The 22,847-nt window shown below is 43.4% G+C and overlaps 2 protein-coding genes across 3 annotated transcripts in view; one reads left to right on the forward strand and one right to left on the reverse strand.

The window, feature by feature from the left end:
• minpp1a (multiple inositol-polyphosphate phosphatase 1a) overlaps positions 1 to 22,847 on the reverse strand; it is a 224,032-nt gene that overhangs the window by 26,703 nt on the left and 174,482 nt on the right. Inside the window, exons 2-5 of the mRNA XM_056264300.1 lie at positions 4,609 to 5,239; positions 3,449 to 3,640; positions 2,281 to 2,378; positions 955 to 1,085 (exon numbers count right to left, since the gene is read on the reverse strand). Coding sequence (XP_056120275.1) covers positions 955 to 1,085; positions 2,281 to 2,378; positions 3,449 to 3,640; positions 4,609 to 5,209 — 1,022 coding nt within the window. The 5' untranslated portion in view covers positions 5,210 to 5,239. The remainder of the gene's footprint in view (positions 1 to 954; positions 1,086 to 2,280; positions 2,379 to 3,448; positions 3,641 to 4,608; positions 5,240 to 22,847) is intronic.
• Positions 5,990 to 22,847, forward strand: part of sgms1a (sphingomyelin synthase 1a) — a 40,713-nt gene continuing 23,855 nt past the window's right edge. Inside the window, exon 1 of one of the 2 annotated variants that reach the window (XM_056264302.1) lies at positions 5,990 to 6,260. The gene's annotated coding sequence lies outside the window, so the exon portion shown is untranslated. Of the gene's footprint in view, positions 6,261 to 6,384; positions 6,483 to 22,847 lie in introns of those variants that run through there. The other variant, XM_056264303.1, reaches the window with a different exon arrangement.

A 22,847-nucleotide genomic window follows, 5' to 3' on the forward strand; every position in this document is an offset into this window, starting at 1 on the left:
CTGTCCTAACTAAATGCTGGAGTAACAATCTCTGTAAACATTTCACAATCACAGAGGTGAGAGCTATTGGTCTAAAATCTTTATGTTCTCTTGGACATGGTATTTTCGGTAATGGTTTAATGTATGCGGTCTTCCAAATCACAGGAACAGTGTGTGTGTCAACGGATGCTTGAAATACTGGATGCCACACCGGTGCTAATTCATGTGCAAATTTTTTTAGAAGACCTGCACTACATCCGTCTGGACCAACCGCCTTTTTTGTGTCAATAGACTGGAACGTTTTCCTAACATCCTCAACCTCAATAACAATTCTATCCAATGATGATGGAACAGTATCTATTGTTTCTTTGATCTTATTGTGTTTGTCAATTTGTTCAAATCTGGTAAAAAAGATGTTTAATTCATTCCCGAAACAAAATTCATCATCAACTACAATAGATTTTCTTGAAGGAGACAATCCTGACATTGTTTTCATAATGTCCCTACTCTCACAAACAGAAAGAAATCTGTATTCAACTTCTTCTCTTTTGCTCATGTGAATTGGATTCTTAAAAATAAAACACACTGAAGTAAACAAATACACAGGGTGAAACTGATGTTGAATAAGGCTGTCACCTTCAAAGCTAAACTAAGACACAACTAGCTAAGAAAACTAGGTCTTTCCCAGAGCCATCTGTCTGTGCCTGCTGAACTTATTCATTTTCTTCTCAGGCATAATAACTGATACTGCTGTGAAAACATGTACCAGATACTTTATTCTTCCTAAGAAAGGCTGGTCCTCGACTCTTTTGTGGGAGTAAAACTTCAAGGTTTTCCCGCCAAGGCCATTTGTGACACAAAAGTAAAAAGGTTTTAACGCACAATGGCAAATAAATATAGATGGACTTTTGAATAAAGCAGAAATAGCATAAATTCTTTCTTATATGCATTATATAAAAAGACATGTCCTCTTACTTGATATGGGTTACAACTTGGTCAAGACGATAGAAAAGATCATGGAAAAGAATACAGCTGGACTTGCTGTTGATATCATGTCCATAGCTTCGCTTCCAGTACTGTTTCAGGTCACCAGCGTACTCCATCACCTTAAGAGACACAACACAGTGTCTTCAAACATCTGCAGGAGCATATGACCTCTCACCAGTGAGCAACAACATTCCCAAATACGTATATATGTTGTCATTAGACTGACATTCTGAATTGAAAATCCACATTGAAAAAAGTTGTATCTTAAAACATACACTACCGTTCAAGCTCAAGGTCAGTAAGATTCTTAAAATGTGTTTGAAAAGGCTCTTATGTTCACCAAGGGTACATTTACTTTTTTTTAAAAGAAATGAATACTTTTAATCAGCAAGGGCACATTAAATTGATCAAAAGTGACATGCAAGTAATTTATAATGTTACAAAAGATTTCTATTATAAAATATAATTATTATTCTCTGTTCATCAAAGAATCCTCACGGTGTCACGGTTTCCACAAACAATTTGCAACAGAACTGTTTTTCAACATCGATAATAATAATAAATGTTTCTTGAGCAGCAAATGAGCATATTAGGAGAATTTCTGAAGGATTATTTGACACTGAAGACTTGAGAAAAAGCTGCTGAAAATTCAGTTTTGCCATGACAGGAATACATTTATTAGCTCAATTTTTTAGGAGTAGGATTTTTTGTAACAATGGAAAAAGCTTTATTGTCAATTTTGATAAATGTATGCATTCTTGCTGAATAAAAGTATTAATTATTATTTTTATTTTTTTTACCTTTTGAATAGTAGTATGTGTATGTGTATGTATATGTCGGTTTGTGTGTGTGTGTATATATATATATATATATATATACATATACAGTATATATATATACATATATATATATATCTTTTTATTTATTTTTTACTCATGCAGTTCCAAAGCAGTGTGCTATTACATTTTTGAGGAACACAAAGGTTGGAAGCACCATAAAAATGTAAGTAATCCAAGTTTCTGAAGCAAATAGCTCTGAATAAAAAAAGAAGTTGAAATTGTGAAATCATAACTTGCATTTCCACTTGTTCTTCACACAAACCTATTGTATAACTTCACATGATCAGCTATGATTAAAAAAAAGAGCAATCTCCTCCTACATAAATTATAAAAAATAACCACAGCTATCAGAATGTATTGACAGAACAGATTTTATTTGTTTCATTTTCCATCTGAGGAAGAAATACTCCTGGTATACTTAAAATATAGCCTAAGTAAATAAGGGTAAACAGGAAAAACTGCTCTGTTCCAGTACCTGTGCATCAACCTCGTCAAACAACTGGCACCAGGGTGAGTTCACTTTGAGGATAGTAAACTCGTATGAACACAGGAAGAATGCTGCTTGCATTGAATCTACAAACAAAAACAAATATTAAGACAATGTGTCATTTGCTAAAGCATTAGACGGTAGAACAAATAAGACTGTTATACTGTAAATAAGAATAAATTGTTCATATCTTTGTCAAATAAATTAATAAATAAATAAATAAACTCTGTAAAATCTTTGATAAAAGTATGTGCTGGTGTACAGGGCAATCTTATATGTTTGCACTTTCATCCTATTTTTGGGGCAAAGAAAAAAGGATCAACACTGCCATCTAACGGTCGTACTGAAGACTGCAGTGGCAACACTATTCGACATTCTTTCCCTCTCTCACTATCTCTCACTCTCTGTTTGTGCACTGATATACAACTGCTGACAGCAGCAGATCAATTGAGCAGCCCTGAACTCTAAACTCTCTGAGTAAGTTAAACTTGCTTCATCAACTTTTGGTGGTTTTCTTGCTTTTGTGATTCTCATTCCCAACTCTTCCCATCTTTCTTCTGTTCTCCAGAGAAAAAGCTGCAGCAAACGTGGCCTGTCATCTATAGAATTTAACTACACTATTTCATATGGACACTCAGTGCCTCAATCCATTTCACCAAAAGTTGTGACTGTATGCTGAAAATGCAAACTTTGCGTGCAGATATCTTTCTGTGGCTACATTTTACTATCTAATGATGGTACAGATTAGTGATGTAGTTGCAAACCTTGTACAATTTTGAACTTTGAAAGCCCAGCCCTCTCAATCAATTGGAGTTTTGGATTCCACAATTTTGTTTATTGATTTTTAACATTTATAAATCATCTCAAAAACTGAGGTCAGCCTGACATGCATTCGGGAAGGAAGCGTGTGCAATAATCTACTCATGTACAAAGTTTTGTGGTTATGGTTGCAAGAAGAGCATAACATTGAAAGGGAAGTGAATTTGACGCATGTGTTCTAAAATTAAACCAGCTCTTTCCATAAAACATAACATAAAAATGATCACAACATTACCACACTTTTAAACTGCACAATAGCATCGTGGATGTTGCTTTATTCCAGAACTTCAGCAGGGACTGTGTAACAGTGTCATGGTCATGTTATGCAATCACTGACCATCAGTGACGCTGGTGTAAGGGACCTTCAGCCTGTCAGCCATTTTCTCCATTACTCTTTTCATCTCAGGGCCTTCACTGAAACGTTTTACTTCCTCCAAGGCACTCTTGTTGTTCTCCACTTCTTTCACGAACCGTTCGCACTGGTCAAAGTAACGCATCAAAGCGTCATTCACAGCAGGTTCCAACTCAACTGAGCAATGAAACAAAACGAAACAATTTCGCAGAATTAACATTACGGGTTTATAACCATGGCACTTTGACTCATAAAACTGGAATTACAAAATGTTACTTTGTACACGTATTTAATCAGTGGGGGAAGCCAATCAAGAAAGGAATATAGATTAAGATTTCTAATAAAAATAGGTCAATCAAAAAAAATTGATTGTTCAAAATGGATTTTTATGTTTTTGTCTACCCATATACTGTAGCTAACAGGCGGTCTCTTTGTTTGTGTGTGAATTGTAAGCATAGCCTACTATATAGGCTTTCTACGTATACTGGTTATAAAGGCAACAGACACAACCAATAAGGCAGATTGCTGAAGGTCCACATGAGCATATTTAAGTTTTTATATACCCAAAAGTCAATTTAAATTTTCTTTGTGGCTCCTTAAGATTTTTTTTTTTTTTTTTTTTTTTATAAATGATTTGTGTATTCAACATTTTGGCATCCATATGATGACTTTTGATGTGCCATACATAAACCATGGCATAATACACATAGTACTAAAGAGACAAATTTAGGTGATTGAACAGTAATGATATCAGCGAATTTTGATATATGATATTGATATATCAGTCAGGATAAAAAATTCTGAGGAAAAGACTAAAGCAAGTCTCAATTTGTTCTTTACTGAATCTCATTGCTGTCAAGGAAAAACAGCTAATAAAGATAATAAAGAGATCTATTTTGGTTCTTTATATGAGCATGCAGAAATGCAACAGAGTTGAATTGTTTGGTTAATTACACCAGAATAGAGCAAATTTCCATTTTCTCTCCACTGAATCTCACTGCTGTTGAGGTGAAACAAATGAGCACTATCATGTGTGAAGAGCCAGATGAACATAATGTTCATGCTGGAAAACAATGATATGGTATTATGGCATGCAGATGATTCAGTGCTTGCGGTAATTGCAGGGCTGGGTCCTCATGCATTACCTTCTTCTTCCATGCTGAGTCCTGTCATTAGTCCCTCTCTGAAAGCGATGGTACTGTTCACACACCTGTGCTTGGAGCTGGTGATCAGTTTCACGCGTCCTTGACGCACATTGTCCTCGGTCAGCAAAGAGGGGAACCATCTAATGAGTCTCTGCGCCAGGTGCCTGTGATCCTCACGGCCCTTGTTCACCAGTCGCCCGTCCATCTCATCCTTGTACCACATCTCCCACCGTGACTTTATCTCTGACAAACAGCTTAAGTTGTCGGTCGCATTACGCACGACGAGGTCATAAAAATCGCGCATCTTTTCGATGTTTTTAGCGGTCGGGAACCTCGTCCCGTGCCGGATTATAGCTGTCAAATGAATTTCGCGGCATGTCGAGGAAGGCAGCGTCACGAGGGAGTTGTTTATGGCCAAAATATCGTCTATTAAGTACGTGTTAACCTCCTCATAGCGACCTTTGGTGCCAAAATACCTGGCGATCTCTGGTATGCTGGTTTTTGTGGATGAGTGGATGCTACAAGATGACATAAACGCCCAGTAACTTATAATGCAGTGAAAAAGAACAAAACATGTTGTTGTTACCACTTGTTTGGCCATGTTTGTGTTTTGGGGTGCGTTGCTCGGCGTCTCCTCTCCGTTGCCTGGTTTTGCCTTTGCGCAACTAAAAAGTGACTCATTTCAGTAGACTTTACTCGCAAGCTGATGTTTACGGATGTTTACACTGACTGAGGACCTAGAAATGTTGGCCAAATAGTAGCTTTCCCTGTTTTTCTGCATCTGCACTGGTAGTGCTGGCTCTAACGAATAGTAAAACATACAGTAGGCTATTCAAGATACAGCATCCCTACGGGATTCCCTCATGAAACCCCTGGAAATATGAAACTTTTAAAAGTTTTATTTCCAATCGTGGAAAAGTCATGGCCAATCCATAAATTCTTAAAAGTCAGGGAAAATGCTTCTTAAAAGTCAGGGAATATTCATACTGTCAGAAATGTTGGCTATTTGGAATATATATATATATATATATATATTTTTGGTGACCTTTACTTTTGTGAAGATATTTTCTGTGACACTTATTTAGGTCAACTATTTTCATTGAACGAATGAACCGCTTCATAAATCAACTTGAAGTTGTAAATCAACTAAAATCAAAGTGAAAACAGGTAGCCTATTGTATGACTATTGGCGTCTGTAGAGCAACTAAACACATACAAAAAATAACTAAATGTAGGCCTAATTCTATTAACTATGTGGCTAATATCGACTTCACTTGTGAAAGTAAATCCAGTGTTACATTCTGGTTGGACCTCGGAGAGGGGGTGGGGCGTTAAGTACCACGTCACAGACAGTGGAAGAAGACGGGATCCCCCCTCCCTCCTCCTTTTTCTTCTCACGCAGCACCGACCGATTTTTAGCAATCCGCCCACTGACGCGCACGTCTCTAGCTTCGTATACGCGGCCAAAACCACCAGCAGCCCCATCACAACACAGCTACCCACTTCTGACAGGGATATATTACGCGAAAGCGGGATTGTCAGGAGAGGCGTGTTGTTCTGGCCTGGTTCGCGATCGCGTTGGATCGCCCCCGTTCAGGATCGGACCAGCTACAAGTCTCCTTTGGGAAAAAAAGAAACGAAAAACCAACACGGTGAGTTCGACTCAACGGAGCTGTTGATCTCTACTTCTCCAGGGCCTTTCTAAGAACACGTTTCTTGTATTTTGACGTCAACTAGTCCTCTATATGTAAATAATAACCGCCCACTGTGGACTAGGGGGATTTATTTTCCACTAGGGTCGAGTGATCCTTTGCTGTGTAATCTCTCTTTAATCGCTTGCCTAGTCATCTGGACCAGCTCTACCGATTCCGAAGGTAAAGAGGTGTTATGACACGACACAACGGCAGGCAATGCTAGCACTTGCCACGCAATATTAGTGGAAAGAATATTTGTTGGTGATTTCGTAGTGTAATCAAGCTAAACGCGCCAGACGCATTGGTTAACGAAAACCGCAAAAATAATCACAATGACTCAGTGTCATGCTGCCGAGTCTGGTGCGAAAAAGTGGGTGATACAATTGTTAAGAGGCTGAGTGGCCCACATGTTGCTCTCTGTGGTTGTTGTTTACGCCACTTAGCCCGATTTAACATGTCCAAATTAAAATATTTGCCAACTATGCCACCGAACGATTAAGGTATCGTTTACCCAAAAATAAAATTCAGTGTGAGAAGTATCCAGTGACTTTCAGTCTGTTATTTTCGCCTCGCTCAAGTCAAATTGTTTATGGAGTCCCTTCCTACTAGGGACTCCCCCTAGTATAATTTTACTAATGTGATGTCAACCGTCTTAAAGAACACTAACAGTTTTCGAGATGTATGGTTAAGTGTGAGGCTGTAATAACGCGATAAATAATGACAGCTCTTACTTCCTCAAGCAAAGGCGATTTCTGTTCGTACATTGGCGCATTCGGTCTGCTCTCAGAGCGGTCACTATGAAACGGATTTCCAGAAATTATTTTAATATGATTTCAAACTACATCTAAAATGTTGCTTGAAATGGATTTCGGATTTCATGTGAATTTTTTGTATTATTGTTAATATTATTATTTCCTTTCACACTTGCTAAATCAGATTTGGACTAGGTCTGAACAAGGCTTCTGTAGCCTAATTTTTGTTTACTAAACGTTGTTGGAAAATGCTTATATAAAAAAAGTTAATAGATGTATTTAAAACAATATTTCACTGTTTTTATGACCTCCTTTGGGTGGTTTCAAGCCATGCATCAGGCCTATTGCTACAACATTGTTCCAAACCTGTATGACTTTTGCATGACTGCATGACAAACCTTCTTCCTGTTTTTCGTGCAATAAAAAAGGGAGATGTTTTAGAAAACCTTTCACTTATTTTTCATCTTTTCCATGAAGTAAAATGAATAGTGACTGAGTCTGTTATTATGGCTAATATAACTTCTCTGTTTGTGCTCCATGGAACAAAGTCATATGGTTTTTTTAACAACACGAGGGTGAGTAAATTAAGTATTCATTTTGGGATAAAGTCTTCTGGTCTGTTGTAACGGTGGCAGGAAAAATATTATTTGTACCTGAATTCCAGTTTGTAATTCAGCACTCACTCTGAATCCATTCAGATACACATGAGTGATGCCTGATGGCTCTTGCATGTCTCTTGATATTTCTCACTGATTTATTAATATTTGTCCACTAGAGCTGTAAAACTTCTGCTGCGTCCTCACAGTTGATACTTAATGTACTGAAAGCAGTGAGGACTTTGACCTTGTTCTTTCTGCTTTACAGTATATGGAGAATATCTTGGAAGAGAGTATTGACCCGTCAAAATGCTGTAAAATCACATGACCTTAATAGGAGAGAAGAGTTAAAACAATTGCCTGATCTTTTTTAGGGCATGGAGGGAAAGCTGAATAAAATCTAGAGTCAGCTGTTTTCCGTGTTGTTGAGTTGGCCATAGTTCTGGAGTTTGAGACCCAAAGTTACAGATTGTTTCAGTCTAAAGAGACTCAGGAATGGCTTGAAACTGGGCCACATCATGGAAGCCATAGTGAGAAAAATGTGTTTCTAAATATTGGAAAGGAGAGCAGGAAAGAGGGAGATAGCAACATGCTCATATGCCCGTATTTCACACATAGGCCTATATGTATAAAGGAAGATATGAATCCCTGGTCTCTGGTGAGCAGAGGTGTAAAGTCCAGGGGTCAGAAAGTAAAAGTCCATCTATATGTTTATTCCACCCATGAACTCAACCAGTTGATTTCACTAATTAGTTCTATCTCCTGGCTGAAAAACTGTGCTAATTAGCAAATCCAGGTGATTGGAACAAAAGTCTGAGGAGGACTTTTACTTTCTGAACCTGGACTTTACACCTCTGCTGATAAGATGTTATTCCACGTATCCATGTAATCTTAAACAAGTTAGATGTGATTGATTCATCTGGTTTTGCAATGTATGTATGAGGATGTGGAGTCTTTGTGACATGTCTCTTCAGTTTCTTTCTTACTACACCCTTTCTCTTTCAGTATTTCCAGTGATTTCTTTTTCTTTCTATCTCTGTTTTTCGTTTTTTACTCACACATGTTCTCTTGTTCTTGTGTTACTTTCATACAATGTGTCCTACTTAAAGTGAAGTGTCATACAGTCTAATTATAGGAAGAGGTCTATATTTTTATCATCAATATCCCAAGGAGGTTAATAACAACATTCACGAGCAGTGCCGTCCCTTAAAATCATTGGGCCCGGGACAGTTTTTTTCTTTTAATGGGTGGGCTCAATGTGGAGACTGACACCTTATCATAGGAGACATTAGTAGGTAGGTCCCCTTTGTCACAGATCACAAGTAATTGGGGGGGTTGTCTTGTAGTAATCTGTTTGTTTCTCTTTTTCTGTCTGTTAAGAGTAGGCGTGATATAACCTATTCCCCGCTCAAGCACACACATAAAGCTTGCCATAAGTAATGATTATGAATGTGGCAGAAAAAATAGCAAGGTGAGATTTAAATTATTTATTAATCAACTAGTGTTTTCTGATTCAGTGTCGGGTGCACAGATGAGGTTGTTGATGCTGACTCGCCATCTCCGTAGTAGCCTATAGTGGATGCACCTATAGAGAGAAATGCATTTTTCATACGGATTACATAATCAGAGAGTATTTGTTGACGATTTGAATTGGTTCATTTAAAAGTAGACATTTGGATAGATATATTTCTCATGTCTGCAAAGCAAGTAGCCTATATGCTGAGTTTCGGTTCATTTTTGTGACGCGATCCAGTTCACAGAGCAATCAGACGGCAGAAAGCACATATTCTTTTTGTATTTTATAAAAGCACAATTATTAAAACACCTTTACAGTTTCAAATGATCTATTACCCCCATATGTATCATGAGTATTTTTAAGTTGTTTCGCTGTTTTCAGGGAAAAAATGCAAGTTATCGTGCCGTGCCGGTGCCTCCATGTCACACTGTAAGCACGCTATACTTTAGCTTACTCTCCGCACGAACACTTCGATATGCACTTAATAGCCCAAATTTATCTAGGTTAACTTAGAGCAAGAGGCCATGTTAAGTTTCTGATACTTACATGTTTCAAATGATAAGCCATATTTGAGGTCGATGGATGATAGGAGAATGTTTGGATTTCCTGCCTGACATACTACCACAAGGACCCACCGTTAACGTCCTCACGGACTGCGTGTCTGTACCAAACTGTATTGGGCAACGTAGCTCCTACAGGTATGAAAAACAGGTATGCTTCAGAATTCTGTCCTTTTTAGGGTCGCATCTGTTAACATCATGTCCTTTTTTTGGTTCTTTTAGATGTCTTCGGACTTCGGTCCATGTTGCCTTCATATTTCTGTCGAACCGCACCAAAGTTCGTTTGTAAGTGGAACAAGATCCACCTTTTCAGCGGTCTCGATGCGCACCAGGGTTTCGGATGGCAGCATTCACACTTAAAGGGTTAGCTCACCCAAAAATGAAAATTATGTCATTAATGACTCACCCTCATGTCGTCCCAAGCCCGTAAGACCTCCGTTCATCTTCGGAACACAGTTTAAGATATTTTAGATTTAGTCCGAGAGTTTTCGGTCCCTCCATTGAAAATGTATGTACGATATACTGTCCTTGTCCAGAAAGGAAATACAGACATCATCAAAGTAGTCCATGTGACATCAGTGGGTTAGTTAGAATGTGTTGAAGCATCGAAAATACATTTTGGTCCAAAAATACCAAAAACGACGACTTTATTCAGCATTGTATTCTCTTCCGGTTCTGTTGTCAATCCGCGTTCAGTGACACTGATGACATAAGACGCTGCTGACGTGTATCTGGTGCGCCCGTGTATTCGGGTTCAAATAAATATGGCTGGGCAAAAAAAATGCAAGTCTTCCTCTGTGTCGAAATCCTTAGACATGTTTGCGAAGATTGTTTTTTTTTACAGCGTGCGTCTCCCTCAGACTGTAAACGAAGCTCGGGCGCACTGATAACACGTCAGCAGCGTCTTACATCAGCAGCGTAAGTCGCTATACAGTCGTAAATAAAGTCGTAGTTTTTGTTATTTTTGGACCAAAATGTATTTTCGATGCTTCAAAACATTCTAACTAACCCACTGATGTCTCATGGACTACTTTGATGATGTCTTTATTTCCTTTCTGGACAAGGGCAGTATACCGTACATTCATTTTCAAAGGAGGGACAGAAAGCTCTCGGACTAAATCTAAAATATCTTAAACTGTGTTCCGAAGAAGAACGGAGGTTTTACGGGCTTGGAACGACATGAGGGTGAGTCATTAATGACATAATTTTCATTTTTGGGTAAACTAACCCTTTAATCAAATGAACAACACCAAGAGTTCTCTTACGAGAGTATCTCTCGTACTGCGTAATAGCTTACGCTAGGGGAAAAACTCTTTTCCACGAGATATTGAAGCCAAAAATTATCCTTAATTTTTTATTAATGTAAAACGCTTTGCAGCAGCAAGTAGGGATGGGAATTGATAAGATTTTATCAATATCAATGCCACTAACGATTCTGCTTATCGATCCAATTCTTTAACGATTCTCTTATCGATTCCTGATAGCACTGTGAGGGAAAAAGTAGTCTTTTTCGGGGGAAAAAACAAGTTGTTTTATTTGTTTTAAAGCTTACACTTGACTAAGCAAACTGTACGTTTTATGTAATAAATGGAACCTTATTGTAAAGTGTTACCGATTAGTTATACACCGATTAAACGCCCCGTGAGTTCAGTGTTGGAAAGATCATTTGTTTTAACCATTCATTAAAACGAATCGGTTCAAATGAGTAATTAGTTCGCGAATTGGACGTGTCATTATCGGACGTGTGCTCGTTGTGTGATTATCCCGGCAGTTGGGAAATCCCACAAGATGTGTGTCATCACAGAAAACATTTCATCACTGGATCGTTTTTTTCGTTTATTTGAAGTGTGATTATGTCAGCTGAATGTGCGGAACACTTTTCAGAGAAGATAAGGCAACGTATTTTAGCACAATTCACACCCAGCGGCAATTCAGGAAAAACAAATCTCCGAATGCTCCACAAAAAACTTTAGTCTCCCTACCTTACCATCGTGTCGTTTATTTTGATTAATATGTGCGAGGGAGAGAGGAAGACAGCGCTTAGTTTTGAGACGGTGAAGCCTACTTTCGCCTTGCTCCGAAGAGAGAGAGTGCGTGCGCGCGACCGGGGCTCTCTCGCTCTCTCTCTCTCTCTCTCTCTCTGCTCGATCAGTTTAACATGCGCCCTGTCACAAGCGCAGCGGTTCATCTACATTATCAGAGAGAGACAATTTTACTCACTGATCAAATAAGACTTTGCAGGACAAAGATTAGCTTTGGACGCGGTGCTATGGTGCTTGATAAAGGACAAAAGGGACAGAGCAGGAGCATCGATAAGAGGACTCGTTAACGTCGAGGGCATACAATTTCGATGGATCGTAAAATTTAGAACCGGTTCTCGAGTGGAACCGGTTTTCGATTCCCATCCCTAGCAGCAAGCAGACATAGGCGAAACAGCTCGCGCGCCTATTGGTTGCTCTGCAGCAAATGCAGCAGCCTATCGAGAGAGACTCTGCGTGACGTAATGACCAATGGGGGCAATTCGCGCCCATATCGTCACGTCCCGCCAGAAGGGGCGTGGTCTCACCCTATAAATATGCTCGTTAGGCTGGTACAAGCTGATTTTTATCTCTTCAGCGACGCACACGCATCGCTGGATCCGGAGTGAGAAGCCGCGCCGTCGAAGCAAGCCTTTCAGCGGGACGAGCTCTGGAGTCGCTGGCCTCGCCGCCTTCAACTGCCGTACCTGCTGCGCTTTCCGGCGTTCTATATCCTTTTATACTCTGTGTGTATTTACTCTGTTGAGAGTGTTTGCTCGCTTACTTGACGCGACTCACACTTCTCTCACAAAAGAGCTGCGTCTTTTTAAAGATGCCTTCCTGTGGCTCGTGCCGCGCCCCGCTCAGCGACGGAGACCGGCACGTCATCTGTGTTTCCTGCCTGGGTGAGGATCACGCGGCTCTCGCGCTCGCTGACGGCGGATGCCCTCATTGCGAGCTTTTGCCTATGGTGACTCTGAGGACTCGCCTGGCATCATTCTCCGAGCCTTCACCGCAGCCCGCCGTGGTGCCGCGCAGCAAGAAGCGCCGCGCCCAGCGCGCTCCCGAGCTTTCTCCAGCCCGCCAAAGCTCGCCGGTTCGCCCGCCAGCTTCGCCGGCTTCGCTCGAGTCGCTCACTGACGGACAACGGCCGCCGCCTGCCGCCGCGTCCATCCACGAGTTTGACGAACCCACCGAGGCGTGTTCTCTTCTGGCATCCGATAGCGAGGGTTGGGCGAGCTCCGTGGACCTCCCCTCCGCTAGCGTTTCCCGCCAGACCACTGGTAAGAGAGCCGGCATTGAGACTGAGCTGATGCGTCTGCTCTCTCAGGCCGTGGAAAACATCGGCCTCGATTGGGAGGCGCCCGCGCAACCGCCGCGCAACAGGCGAGCTCTGTGGACCTCCGCCTTCTGTCCGCGAGTCGTCAAGGAAACGGGCCAGCATCAAGACCGCGAGCCCTAAAACCGCGGCTAGCTTTCTTTACGTTATAAGAAATCTACCCCGCCCCCCATGGGCGTGCGTCACCGGCAAATGAGAAAAGAGTGTGTTTTAGTCCCCGCCGAGGCCGGACTAATCTCCATTTCTTAAACATTTCTCAGCTCCTAGTTTGAGCGGCTGAAAATGTCATTATTGCAGCAATGAGCCTGTTGTATAACACGCACACCTGCATACAAACGCCGACACACACAAAACTGTGATGACGCTCTCTTATCTGCTTGCGCTAGTGTAGTTCTCCCTGTGGCCCAGTGGCGGAACCCGTAGCTTTCACGCGAGAGACCCGTGTTCGATCCCGGCTCTCGCAGCAGATAAAAATTTAGTCTCGCCGCGGCCAGACTTCCACCAAAAACTTTTCGCTCGTTCAGTTCCGGAAAATGCGATCGTTCCAGTGTATTTTGCAGTAAACAAGCTGGTACCACGGCCCGCTTGCCTGCACATAAAGGCCGTTTCCACGGCGACCCAGAAAAATCATGTAATCATTGTATTTCTGGTTTTCCGGCCACAGCCGATGGTGTTATAAGTGTAATAAAATGCTCACAGCCCAGTGTTCATTTCTACACACAAACACAGCCCGCCACGGTACAGGGCTCGCACAAATGAAATCGACGCATGTCAATTGTGCATTAAATGTAGTAAATGTGCCCACAACCCAGTGCCCACAAACACTACCACGGTTTCTGTAAAACGAAACCAACACAAGTCTTCCTAGCCTCCTAGGAAATCGACGGTGTTTCAGTCTCGCCGTGGCCAGACTTCCACTGACATTTTCGCTCGTTCAGTTCCAGAAAATGTGACTGTTCCAGTGTATTTTGCAGTAAGCAAGCCAGTACCATGCCCGCTTGCCTGCACACAAATGCTGTTCCCACGGCGACCCAGATAAATCACATAAATGGTGTATTTTCTGGTATTCCGGCCACAGCCGATGGTGTTATGAGTGTATTGAAAATGCCTACAACCCAGGGCTCATTTCTACACACAAACACAGCCCGCAAAAATGCAGGGCTCGCACAAACAAAATCGCCTCATGTCGATTGTGCACTAAATGTAGTGAATGTGCCTACGTCTCAGTGCCCACAAACACTACACACCACATGTCCCACGGGTTCTGTGAAAACGAAACCAACACGCATTCAGTCAGCTCAGGCCGACGGTGTTTTTCAGTGCAGTAAATGTGCCCGCTGTCCTGCGCCCACATTCACTCACAGACATGTTAAGCCCCACGGGGCTCGCCCCGCTCTCTCTCCCTCAGCAAACTGCTATAAGGGTTTTGAGCGCGGCCAGGCTGCCCGCCGCGATCGGCGCGCCCCCCGCCTCACACACTGTAAACACAGTGTCTGTGTTACAGCACGCCGGAGCTCTCTTGCCGTCACTATGTCTCGGCCAGAGCCCAGATCTCATTCTACCCCTAGCTATTCACGCGAAAGTGTGGGCACAGCTTCCTGGGGTATCAGAATGGGTGCTGAACACTATAAATAGAGGCTATTCGCTACAGTTCGCTCGACGTCCCCGCCGTTATACGGCGCGCGTCGAGACGACGGTGGAAAACGAAGTATCTCATCTACTTCGAGCCGAGATAGCGAAACTACTGAGCAAAGGTGCTATAGAACCTTTATCTCAAGCTCAGAGCAAAGGGGGCCTACACAGCAGATATTTTCTGGTACCGAAAAAAGATGGAGGTCTCAGACCCATTTTAGATCTGCGACAGCTGAACAGAGCGCTTGTGAAGCGCCAGTTCAGAATGCTTACGACCAGGAAAATCCTCGCGCAAGTGCGCCACGGAGACTGGTTTATGTCAATAGATCTGAAAGACGCCTATTTCCAAATACAAATGGCGTCCCATCACAGGCGATTCTTGAGATTCGCTTTCGAGGGCCAGGCATATCAATACACAGTCCTGCCGTTCGGCCTGTCCCTAGCACCTCGTACATTTACGAAGTGCATGGACGCGGCGCTCGCACCCCTGAGACTTCAGGGCATGCGAGTCCTGAACTACTTGGACGATTGGCTGATTCTAGCTCGATCACGATCGGAGCTCATAGAACACAGGGCCGCAATACTCGAGCACCTCGAGGAGCTGGGCCTCACAGTCAATTGGGCGAAGAGCTCACTGTCTCCCAGTCAGAAAATTTCCTTTCTGGGAACCGTGTTGGACTCGCTGTCCATGACAGCACGCCTGTCACCAGAGCGCGGGCTAAATATTCAGCGCGGCGCGAAATCCTTCCGCCACGGCACGATAGTTCCGCTCAAAAGGTTTCAGAAAATGCTGGGGCTGATGGCCTCAGCAGCCTCTGTATGATGTTTCCTAACAAAGTTCGGGAGGAGCATGTTCAGATAATTAAACACATGTGGAGCACATTCAGGTAATCAAGCCTAATTAGACACGAGTGGAGCACACTCCCAATCAATGAGGTAAGAGGTATATATTCAGCAAACTTAACTCAGTTCTTTGACAGTCTAACAGCATCCCTCCACCACCCCATCTCCTCACTTCTTCTCCTAAATACTCTTACAACAAGGGGGGGGGCACTCTGGGTTCGGGCAAAAATTTCCGAGCTCGGAGCCCTCCCCCTGGACAGCACGCCAAATACGCATAATCTTTACTCTGTTTAATTGATGTAAATGTGAACTCGTGAAACTCCAGTTGGGCTTGCTCCGCATGCGCCCACTGCAGATGTGGCTGAAAGCGCGGGTTCCACCCAGGGCATGGACAGCGGGTCTGTTTCGCCTCAGGGTCGACCTTCAGTGTGTTTCAGCTCTGGAACCTTGGAAAATAACCGACTGGTATCAGTCAGGTGTGAGTCTGGGGACCGCTTCGAGTGTGAAGGTGGTGTCTACGGACGCCTCCACCTCGGGGTGGGGAGCGCTGCTCGAGGGCAGACCGCTAGCTGGCCTGTGGTCAGAACGGGAAAAGCTCCTTCACATAAACTGCTTGGAGATGATAGCAGTCGACAAAGCGCTACGGCGTTTTTGTCCCCAGGTAACAGGCCACCATGTCTTGGTCCGGTCGGACAACATGTCAGTGGTGGCATACATAAATCGCCAGGGCGGCGTCAGGTCACGAAACCTTCACAGGCTGACGGAACGCCTCCTGGTCTGGGCTCAGCACAACCTGCTCTCACTGAGAGCAGCGCACGTGCCTGGTCACCTGAATGTGGGACCAGACAGACTGTCCAGGAACAATGTTCCAGCAGGGGAATGGTCGCTGCACCCGCAGACGGTCCAGCTGCTGTGGAAAACGTTCGGCAGAGCACAGGTGGACCTATTCGCGTCCCACGAAAACGCTCATTGCCCGGAGTTTTTCTCGAAAAGCAAGGACGCGCTGGCTCATGTTTGGCCCCGCTGCCCCCTATATGCTTTTCCTCCTGTCTCGCTCCTGCCTCAGGTGTTGGAACGAATCAGGGAGAACGGATGCCCAGTGCTGCTCGTAGCTCCGCTCTGGACAAACCAGACGTGGTTCCCTGCCCTGATGCAGCTGACCAGCACTGCCCCATGGCCTGTACCATTGAGGATAGACCTCCTCTCTCAGGCGGAGGGCTCGATTTGGCACCCTCGCCCGGAGTTGTGGTCCCTGCACGCATGGGCCATCAACGGGTACCCGCTAGCCTCCCAGAAGGAGTGTTAAACACGATCGCGCAGGCTAGAGCTCCGTCTACCAGGCGGCTCTACTCCTCGAAATGGTCTGTTTTCTCTGCATGGTGTCAAGCCCAGAGCTTTTCACCTGTGGAATGCGGGGTTTCGGAAGTGCTTTCCTTCCTTCAAGAGCTACTGGATAAGGGCAGGACCCCATCCACGCTCAAAGTATATGTGGCGGCCATAGCAACGTTTGCAAAACCGGTGTCTGGCCAGTCGCTGGGGAAAAACGACTTAGTCGTGCGTTTCCTTAGGGGAGCTCGGAGGCTGAACCCTCCCAGGCCCCCTTCAGTCCCGACGTGGGACCTTTCCACGGTCCTGGAGGCCATGAAAGGCGCCCCGTTCGAGCCAATCCAGCTGGTGGACATGAAACACCTGTCGTTCAAAACAGTGTTTCTCATGGCTCTCGCTTCAGTGAAGCGCATAGGGGACTTACAGGCGCTTTCAGTAAGCGCGTCGTGTATGGAGTTTGGGCCTAATGACTCGAAGGTCATTCTCAAACCAAAGCACGGGTATGTCCCGAAATCCCTCAATACACCGTTCAGGGCCCAGGTAATTTCCCTGTCCGCCCTTCCGGTTCTCAGTGAGGAGGAGGATGCGAGTCTCCTTTGCCCCGTCAGGGCATTGAGAGCTTATGTGTCACGCTCGTCTGTTTTCAGACAGACGGAGCAGCTTTTTGTTTTGTTTGGCGGGCGTTCCAAGGGACTCGCCGCCTCAAAACAGAGCCTATCCAGATGGATAGTGGATGCCATTGCGCTCGCTTACTCTGCGAAGGGCCTACAGTGCCCCTTGGGTGTCAGAGCGCACTCCACGAGAGGCGTGGCCTCTTCGTGGGCGTGGTCGAGCGGGGTTTCCCTGCAAGATATCTGTACGGCCGCGGGCTGGGCCTCGCCGTCTACATTTATAAAATACTATAACCTGGAGGTACCCGCCTTACAAGCTAAGCTTTTGGCGGTCTAAAATTCAGTGCTATCTGCTCCGCTGTGCGGCCCAGATGCTGAGTTTACTGCAGCCCCATGAGTGTTGACACACGTATGGCCACCCAGATCAGGCTGAAAGTTCGAGCCAATCCAGCTGGTGGACATGAAACACCTGTCGTTCAAAACAGTGTTTCTCATGGCTCTCGCTTCAGTGAAGCGCATAGGGGACTTACAGGCGCTTTCAGTAAGCGCGTCGTGTATGGAGTTTGGGCCTAATGACTCGAAGGTCATTCTCAAACCAAAGCACGGGTATGTCCCGAAATCCCTCAATACACCGTTCAGGGCCCAGGTAATTTCCCTGTCCGCCCTTCCGGTTCTCAGTGAGGAGGAGGATGCGAGTCTCCTTTGCCCCGTCAGGGCATTGAGAGCTTATGTGTCACGCTCGTCTGTTTTCAGACAGACGGAGCAGCTTTTTGTTTTGTTTGGCGGGCGTTCCAAGGGACTCGCCGCCTCAAAACAGAGCCTATCCAGATGGATAGTGGATGCCATTGCGCTCGCTTACTCTGCGAAGGGCCTACAGTGCCCCTTGGGTGTCAGAGCGCACTCCACGAGAGGCGTGGCCTCTTCGTGGGCGTGGTCGAGCGGGGTTTCCCTGCAAGATATCTGTACGGCCGCGGGCTGGGCCTCGCCGTCTACATTTATAAAATACTATAACCTGGAGGTACCCGCCTTACAAGCTAAGCTTTTGGCGGTCTAAAATTCAGTGCTATCTGCTCCGCTGTGCGGCCCAGATGCTGAGTTTACTGCAGCCCCATGAGTGTTGACACACGTATGGCCACCCAGATCAGGCTGAAAGCTTTCACCCTGGCTGCGCGTTTTATTGTCATATGATAGCCCCGCTGGGTGCTTTTTTATAGGGAATGACGCTTCCAGCCTCTCTTCCTCCACTCTATGTGAGTTTATGGTGATTATGCACTACATGAGCCCTGGGCTTCGGCCCCCGGGACTTTGGTGTTGGATCCCTGTACGCACGGCGTGTTGCATTGTGTTCCCCTAGCGTAAGCTATTACGCAGTACGAGAGATACTCTCGTAAGAGAACGTACTCGGTTACTAACGTAACCTCGGTTCTCTCTAGAGAGGGAACGAGTACTGCGTATCTTGCCGTGCTTGGAATACGCTCTGGTTCGCTTCAGCGATAAAAACCAGCTTGTACCAGCCTAACGAGCATATTTATAGGGTGAGACCACGCCCCTTCTGGCGGGACGTGACGATATGGGCGCGAATTGGCCCCATTGGTCATTACGTCACGCAGAGTCTCTCTCGATAGGCTGCTGCATTTGCTGCAGAGCAACCAATAGGCGCGCGAGCTGTTTCGCCTATGTCTGCTTGCTGCTGCAAAGCGTTTTACATTAATAAAAAATTAAGGATAATTTTTGGCTTCAATATCTCGTGGAAAAGAGTTTTTCCCCTAGCGTAAGCTATTACGCAGTACTCGTTCCCTCTCTAGAGAGAACCGAGGTTACGTTAGTAACCGAGTACGTTCATTTTAATCGAACCAAAACTGCTAAGTGTGAACACGCCCATTTACTCTTCGAAAGCAATGCAAACCAACTGCGGTTTGCAATACCTCGCAATCATGTTTGTTTGAATGTTAGACAAGCTTCTATAAGTGCATTTAGAAGGCAGGTGGTGTTTTGATGTGGTTTTAAGTGCAAGACTCTGGAGTATTCCAGCTGTGTTTTCAACCAGTTAATGCACTGATTACACACTTCACTTCATCACATGCATAAAAATACACGATTACTGCACTCAATGCATATTAAGGAGGTTAAATATCAGAATTTAATCTTATTAACAAAATGTGAAGGCACAGAGTGAGTATAATGAGGTAATAACAACTTTAAAGCATGTTTTGGGAGACCCAAATTCCTCTGTTTGTAGCACAGTGTCCTTGTAATTTGTAAGATTATACTATAAGACATTTCACTGTTTACACACTAATGGCTATTTGGTTTCAGTGTGCCAGTGTTTATGGATGTGTCGTGTGTGTTTGTGTGTTCAGTGGTTCATTATGCTGCGTGGTGCGGGCAAAGAACAAAGAGTAAATAGTGTAAGCCAAAAATTTTATTTACAATAAACTGTCCAGGGTTTACTATACATTACTGTTCGTGGTTGTATTTTTATGCAAATTAATTGTGGTATTACAAACAAAATTAAGAGAAATAAAACACATGAGGAAAAAAGCAGCATTGAAAAAGAAAATAAGGAAGAGAAATTTAAAAATGTGTGGCAGGGAAATTAAATTTGAGGAAATGTGTTGTGGTTGAGTTACTAAAATGGGAATGTGTGACCTCCGGGGAGGATTTGTGCTTTCTGGGGCATAAATGTCCAAGTTATGTGGAGGTCAGATAGTTCCTGCTTAGGGGATGGTTATGAGAACATTGCATACAAATAAGATTAATTGATTGAAACTTTTAAAAATGCAAATGCAAAGCAGGTAGAGCTGAGGTTATGGGAGTTTGCACAGAGCCGCAGGTGTTTAGAGGAGCTGGGATGGATGAGGACATGGTCAAGGTCGCACGAAAGGAGGAGTACATGTTTTGCGTAACAGCAGTTACATTGTATTTCATTACAAGAAAATAAGGGATTATATTTTGAAGATAAGAGTAGCAGATGCTCCTTCTCATTATCCACACACACACACAGGCAGGGTGTGGGAATAAAAAGACCTTCAACAGTCTTGTGGACAATATCAATGGACAAATAAGGAGATTTATAAAATACCAAAGATTATGTGTATGCATAGTCCAACACGCATAGTAATCTATATTGCTGGGTCAGGACAGGAGTAATCCTGTTCGTATAAAGATTTAATTTAATTCATCAGTTATGGAGAAAAATAATGCGTTCATTTTTAATATTAGCCTACACATAAAGCCAGAGCGGAACTGTTGTCTGTCTCCGAGCAACACACAGTGGTGTTTAGTTTCTGAATGAATCTGCATTTTAAGCCAATATGATCAAAAAAATGTTGCCGTCGGACTCACACATCCGCCATGTTTGTAGTTTTTTTTAAAACACATTTTAACTCGTTTTTGGAGTTGTAATCGAATCATTGTCCAATGCACAATGGGATGTGGACAATATTATCCGTTAAAGGGATAGTTCACTTTGAAATTAATTTTTGATATGTTTTAGCTTACCTCAAGGGCATCCAAGATGTAGGTGTCTTTGTTTCCACAGTAGTTTCAATTTTGATATTTTTAGGTCAAACCGTTCTTGTCTGTCAGTCATATAATGCAGGTCTATGGTCACCACCTCAAAGAGCATGCACAGAGAAGCCCAAATTAAACATGATTTAATGACTCGTAAATGTAAGTACACATTGATGGCCTAAGACACGAAACGAGCGGTTTGTGTGAGAAAACAAACAGTATTTATATTGTTTTTACCTCTTGTAACCACAGCCACGTCCAAGTGATCTGAGGGCGCGGGCGCTTCGGTCTGTGCGCTACAAGAGGTAAAAACGATATAAATACTGTTCGTTTTCTCACACAAACCGCTCGTTTCGTGTCTTAGGCCATCAATGTGTACTTACATTTACGAGTCATTAAATCATGTTTAATTTGGACTTCTCTGTGCTTGCTCTTTGAGGTGGTGACCGCATAGACCTGCATTATATGACTGACAGACAAGAACGGTTTGACCTAAATCAAAATTAAAACTACTGTGGAAACAAAGACACCTACATCTTGGATGCCCTTGAGGTAAGCTAAAACATACCAAAAATTTATTTCAAAGTGAACTATCCCTTTACGAGTGTGCACGGATGTCCACTTAGGGTTCCAACCGGAAAAAAATAGACAATCCGTGTATCTTTTTTTTTCTCCATTTTTCCATAATTTCCATATTAATAAAAAAAAAAGGTATGTTGAATTCAAATAAAAATAAAAAGTCTAAAGCTACTTGTTGTAATGTCTATTTGATGCTTTTCTCATTTAACACAATAATGAAACACTTGGAAACTATTTCAACTTAATAAAACCGTTTAGAAATCATTTGAATCGTTTAATAACCTGTTCTGGAGAGAATGGTGACTTTCCCCGCTACCCCCAGCGTTCCCAGGCGGAAAACCAACCTTGCAACATGGAACAGGTTATTAAACCATTCAAATGATTTCTAAACAGTTTTATTAAGTTGAAATAGTTTCCAAGTGCTGCGTTCCAGGCAGGTTTTTGAGCACGTAAATCACGACTTCAAACTACGACTCACGACTTTGTCGCGTTCCAAGCCAGTCACGCCAAACTACCTGAGCGCAAGGAATTGTGGTAGCTAGATGTAAACAAACCATTGCTGTTTTGTATGGTTTCGCGGGCTATGTGACGTCAGAGCTCGTAACTGGGAGTACATCGATCTAGTACGAGTTCACGGGTGGGAAGTCACGGGTTTGACTGCCGTTCCAGTGCACTTTCACGGGTATAAGGTTGGAAAAACACGGGTTACAGGTTGCCTGGAACGCGGCATAATGTCCCGGTATGTTGGAAATAGGAAGTCTTGTGAGAAGCGAGAACGAGCGAGAAACACGAATTGCTTTATGGCAATTCGACATAATTCTATGATCCTGTGTATGATGTATTACCCACTCGTTAGACATAACTCCACACGATAAAGTTGGCCGGCTCCGATAATAACAAATGCACATAAGCAGCGTTAGAAAGCGGGAGGAAGGTGCCGCAAGTGATTTTTTTTTTTATGATAGTGTTGTGAAAATATACGCAGCACAGCTGTAGGGGGAGCTCACAACAAAAGTGAAAATCAGCGAAGAAATTACTAGAGTTGCTAAATTCCCCTTTAAATTATGTTTTGGGGGTAATTCTCATTTATATATATATATATATATATATATATCGCAAACCCCATTCTTCTATGGAAAACAAAAGATAAAATGTCTTTGTTTGTTTGTATACAATGAAAGTCAATGAAGCTCCCCTTGTAGGAGTTCCCTTTCCCCTCCTCAGAATATCTTCTTTTATATTCCACAGAAGAAAGAAAGT

This window comes from Rhinichthys klamathensis, unplaced genomic scaffold, assembly GCF_029890125.1.
Source record: "Rhinichthys klamathensis goyatoka isolate OS25496 unplaced genomic scaffold, OSU_Roscu_1.1 h1tg000220l_1, whole genome shotgun sequence".
NCBI lineage: Eukaryota > Metazoa > Chordata > Actinopteri > Cypriniformes > Leuciscidae > Rhinichthys > Rhinichthys klamathensis.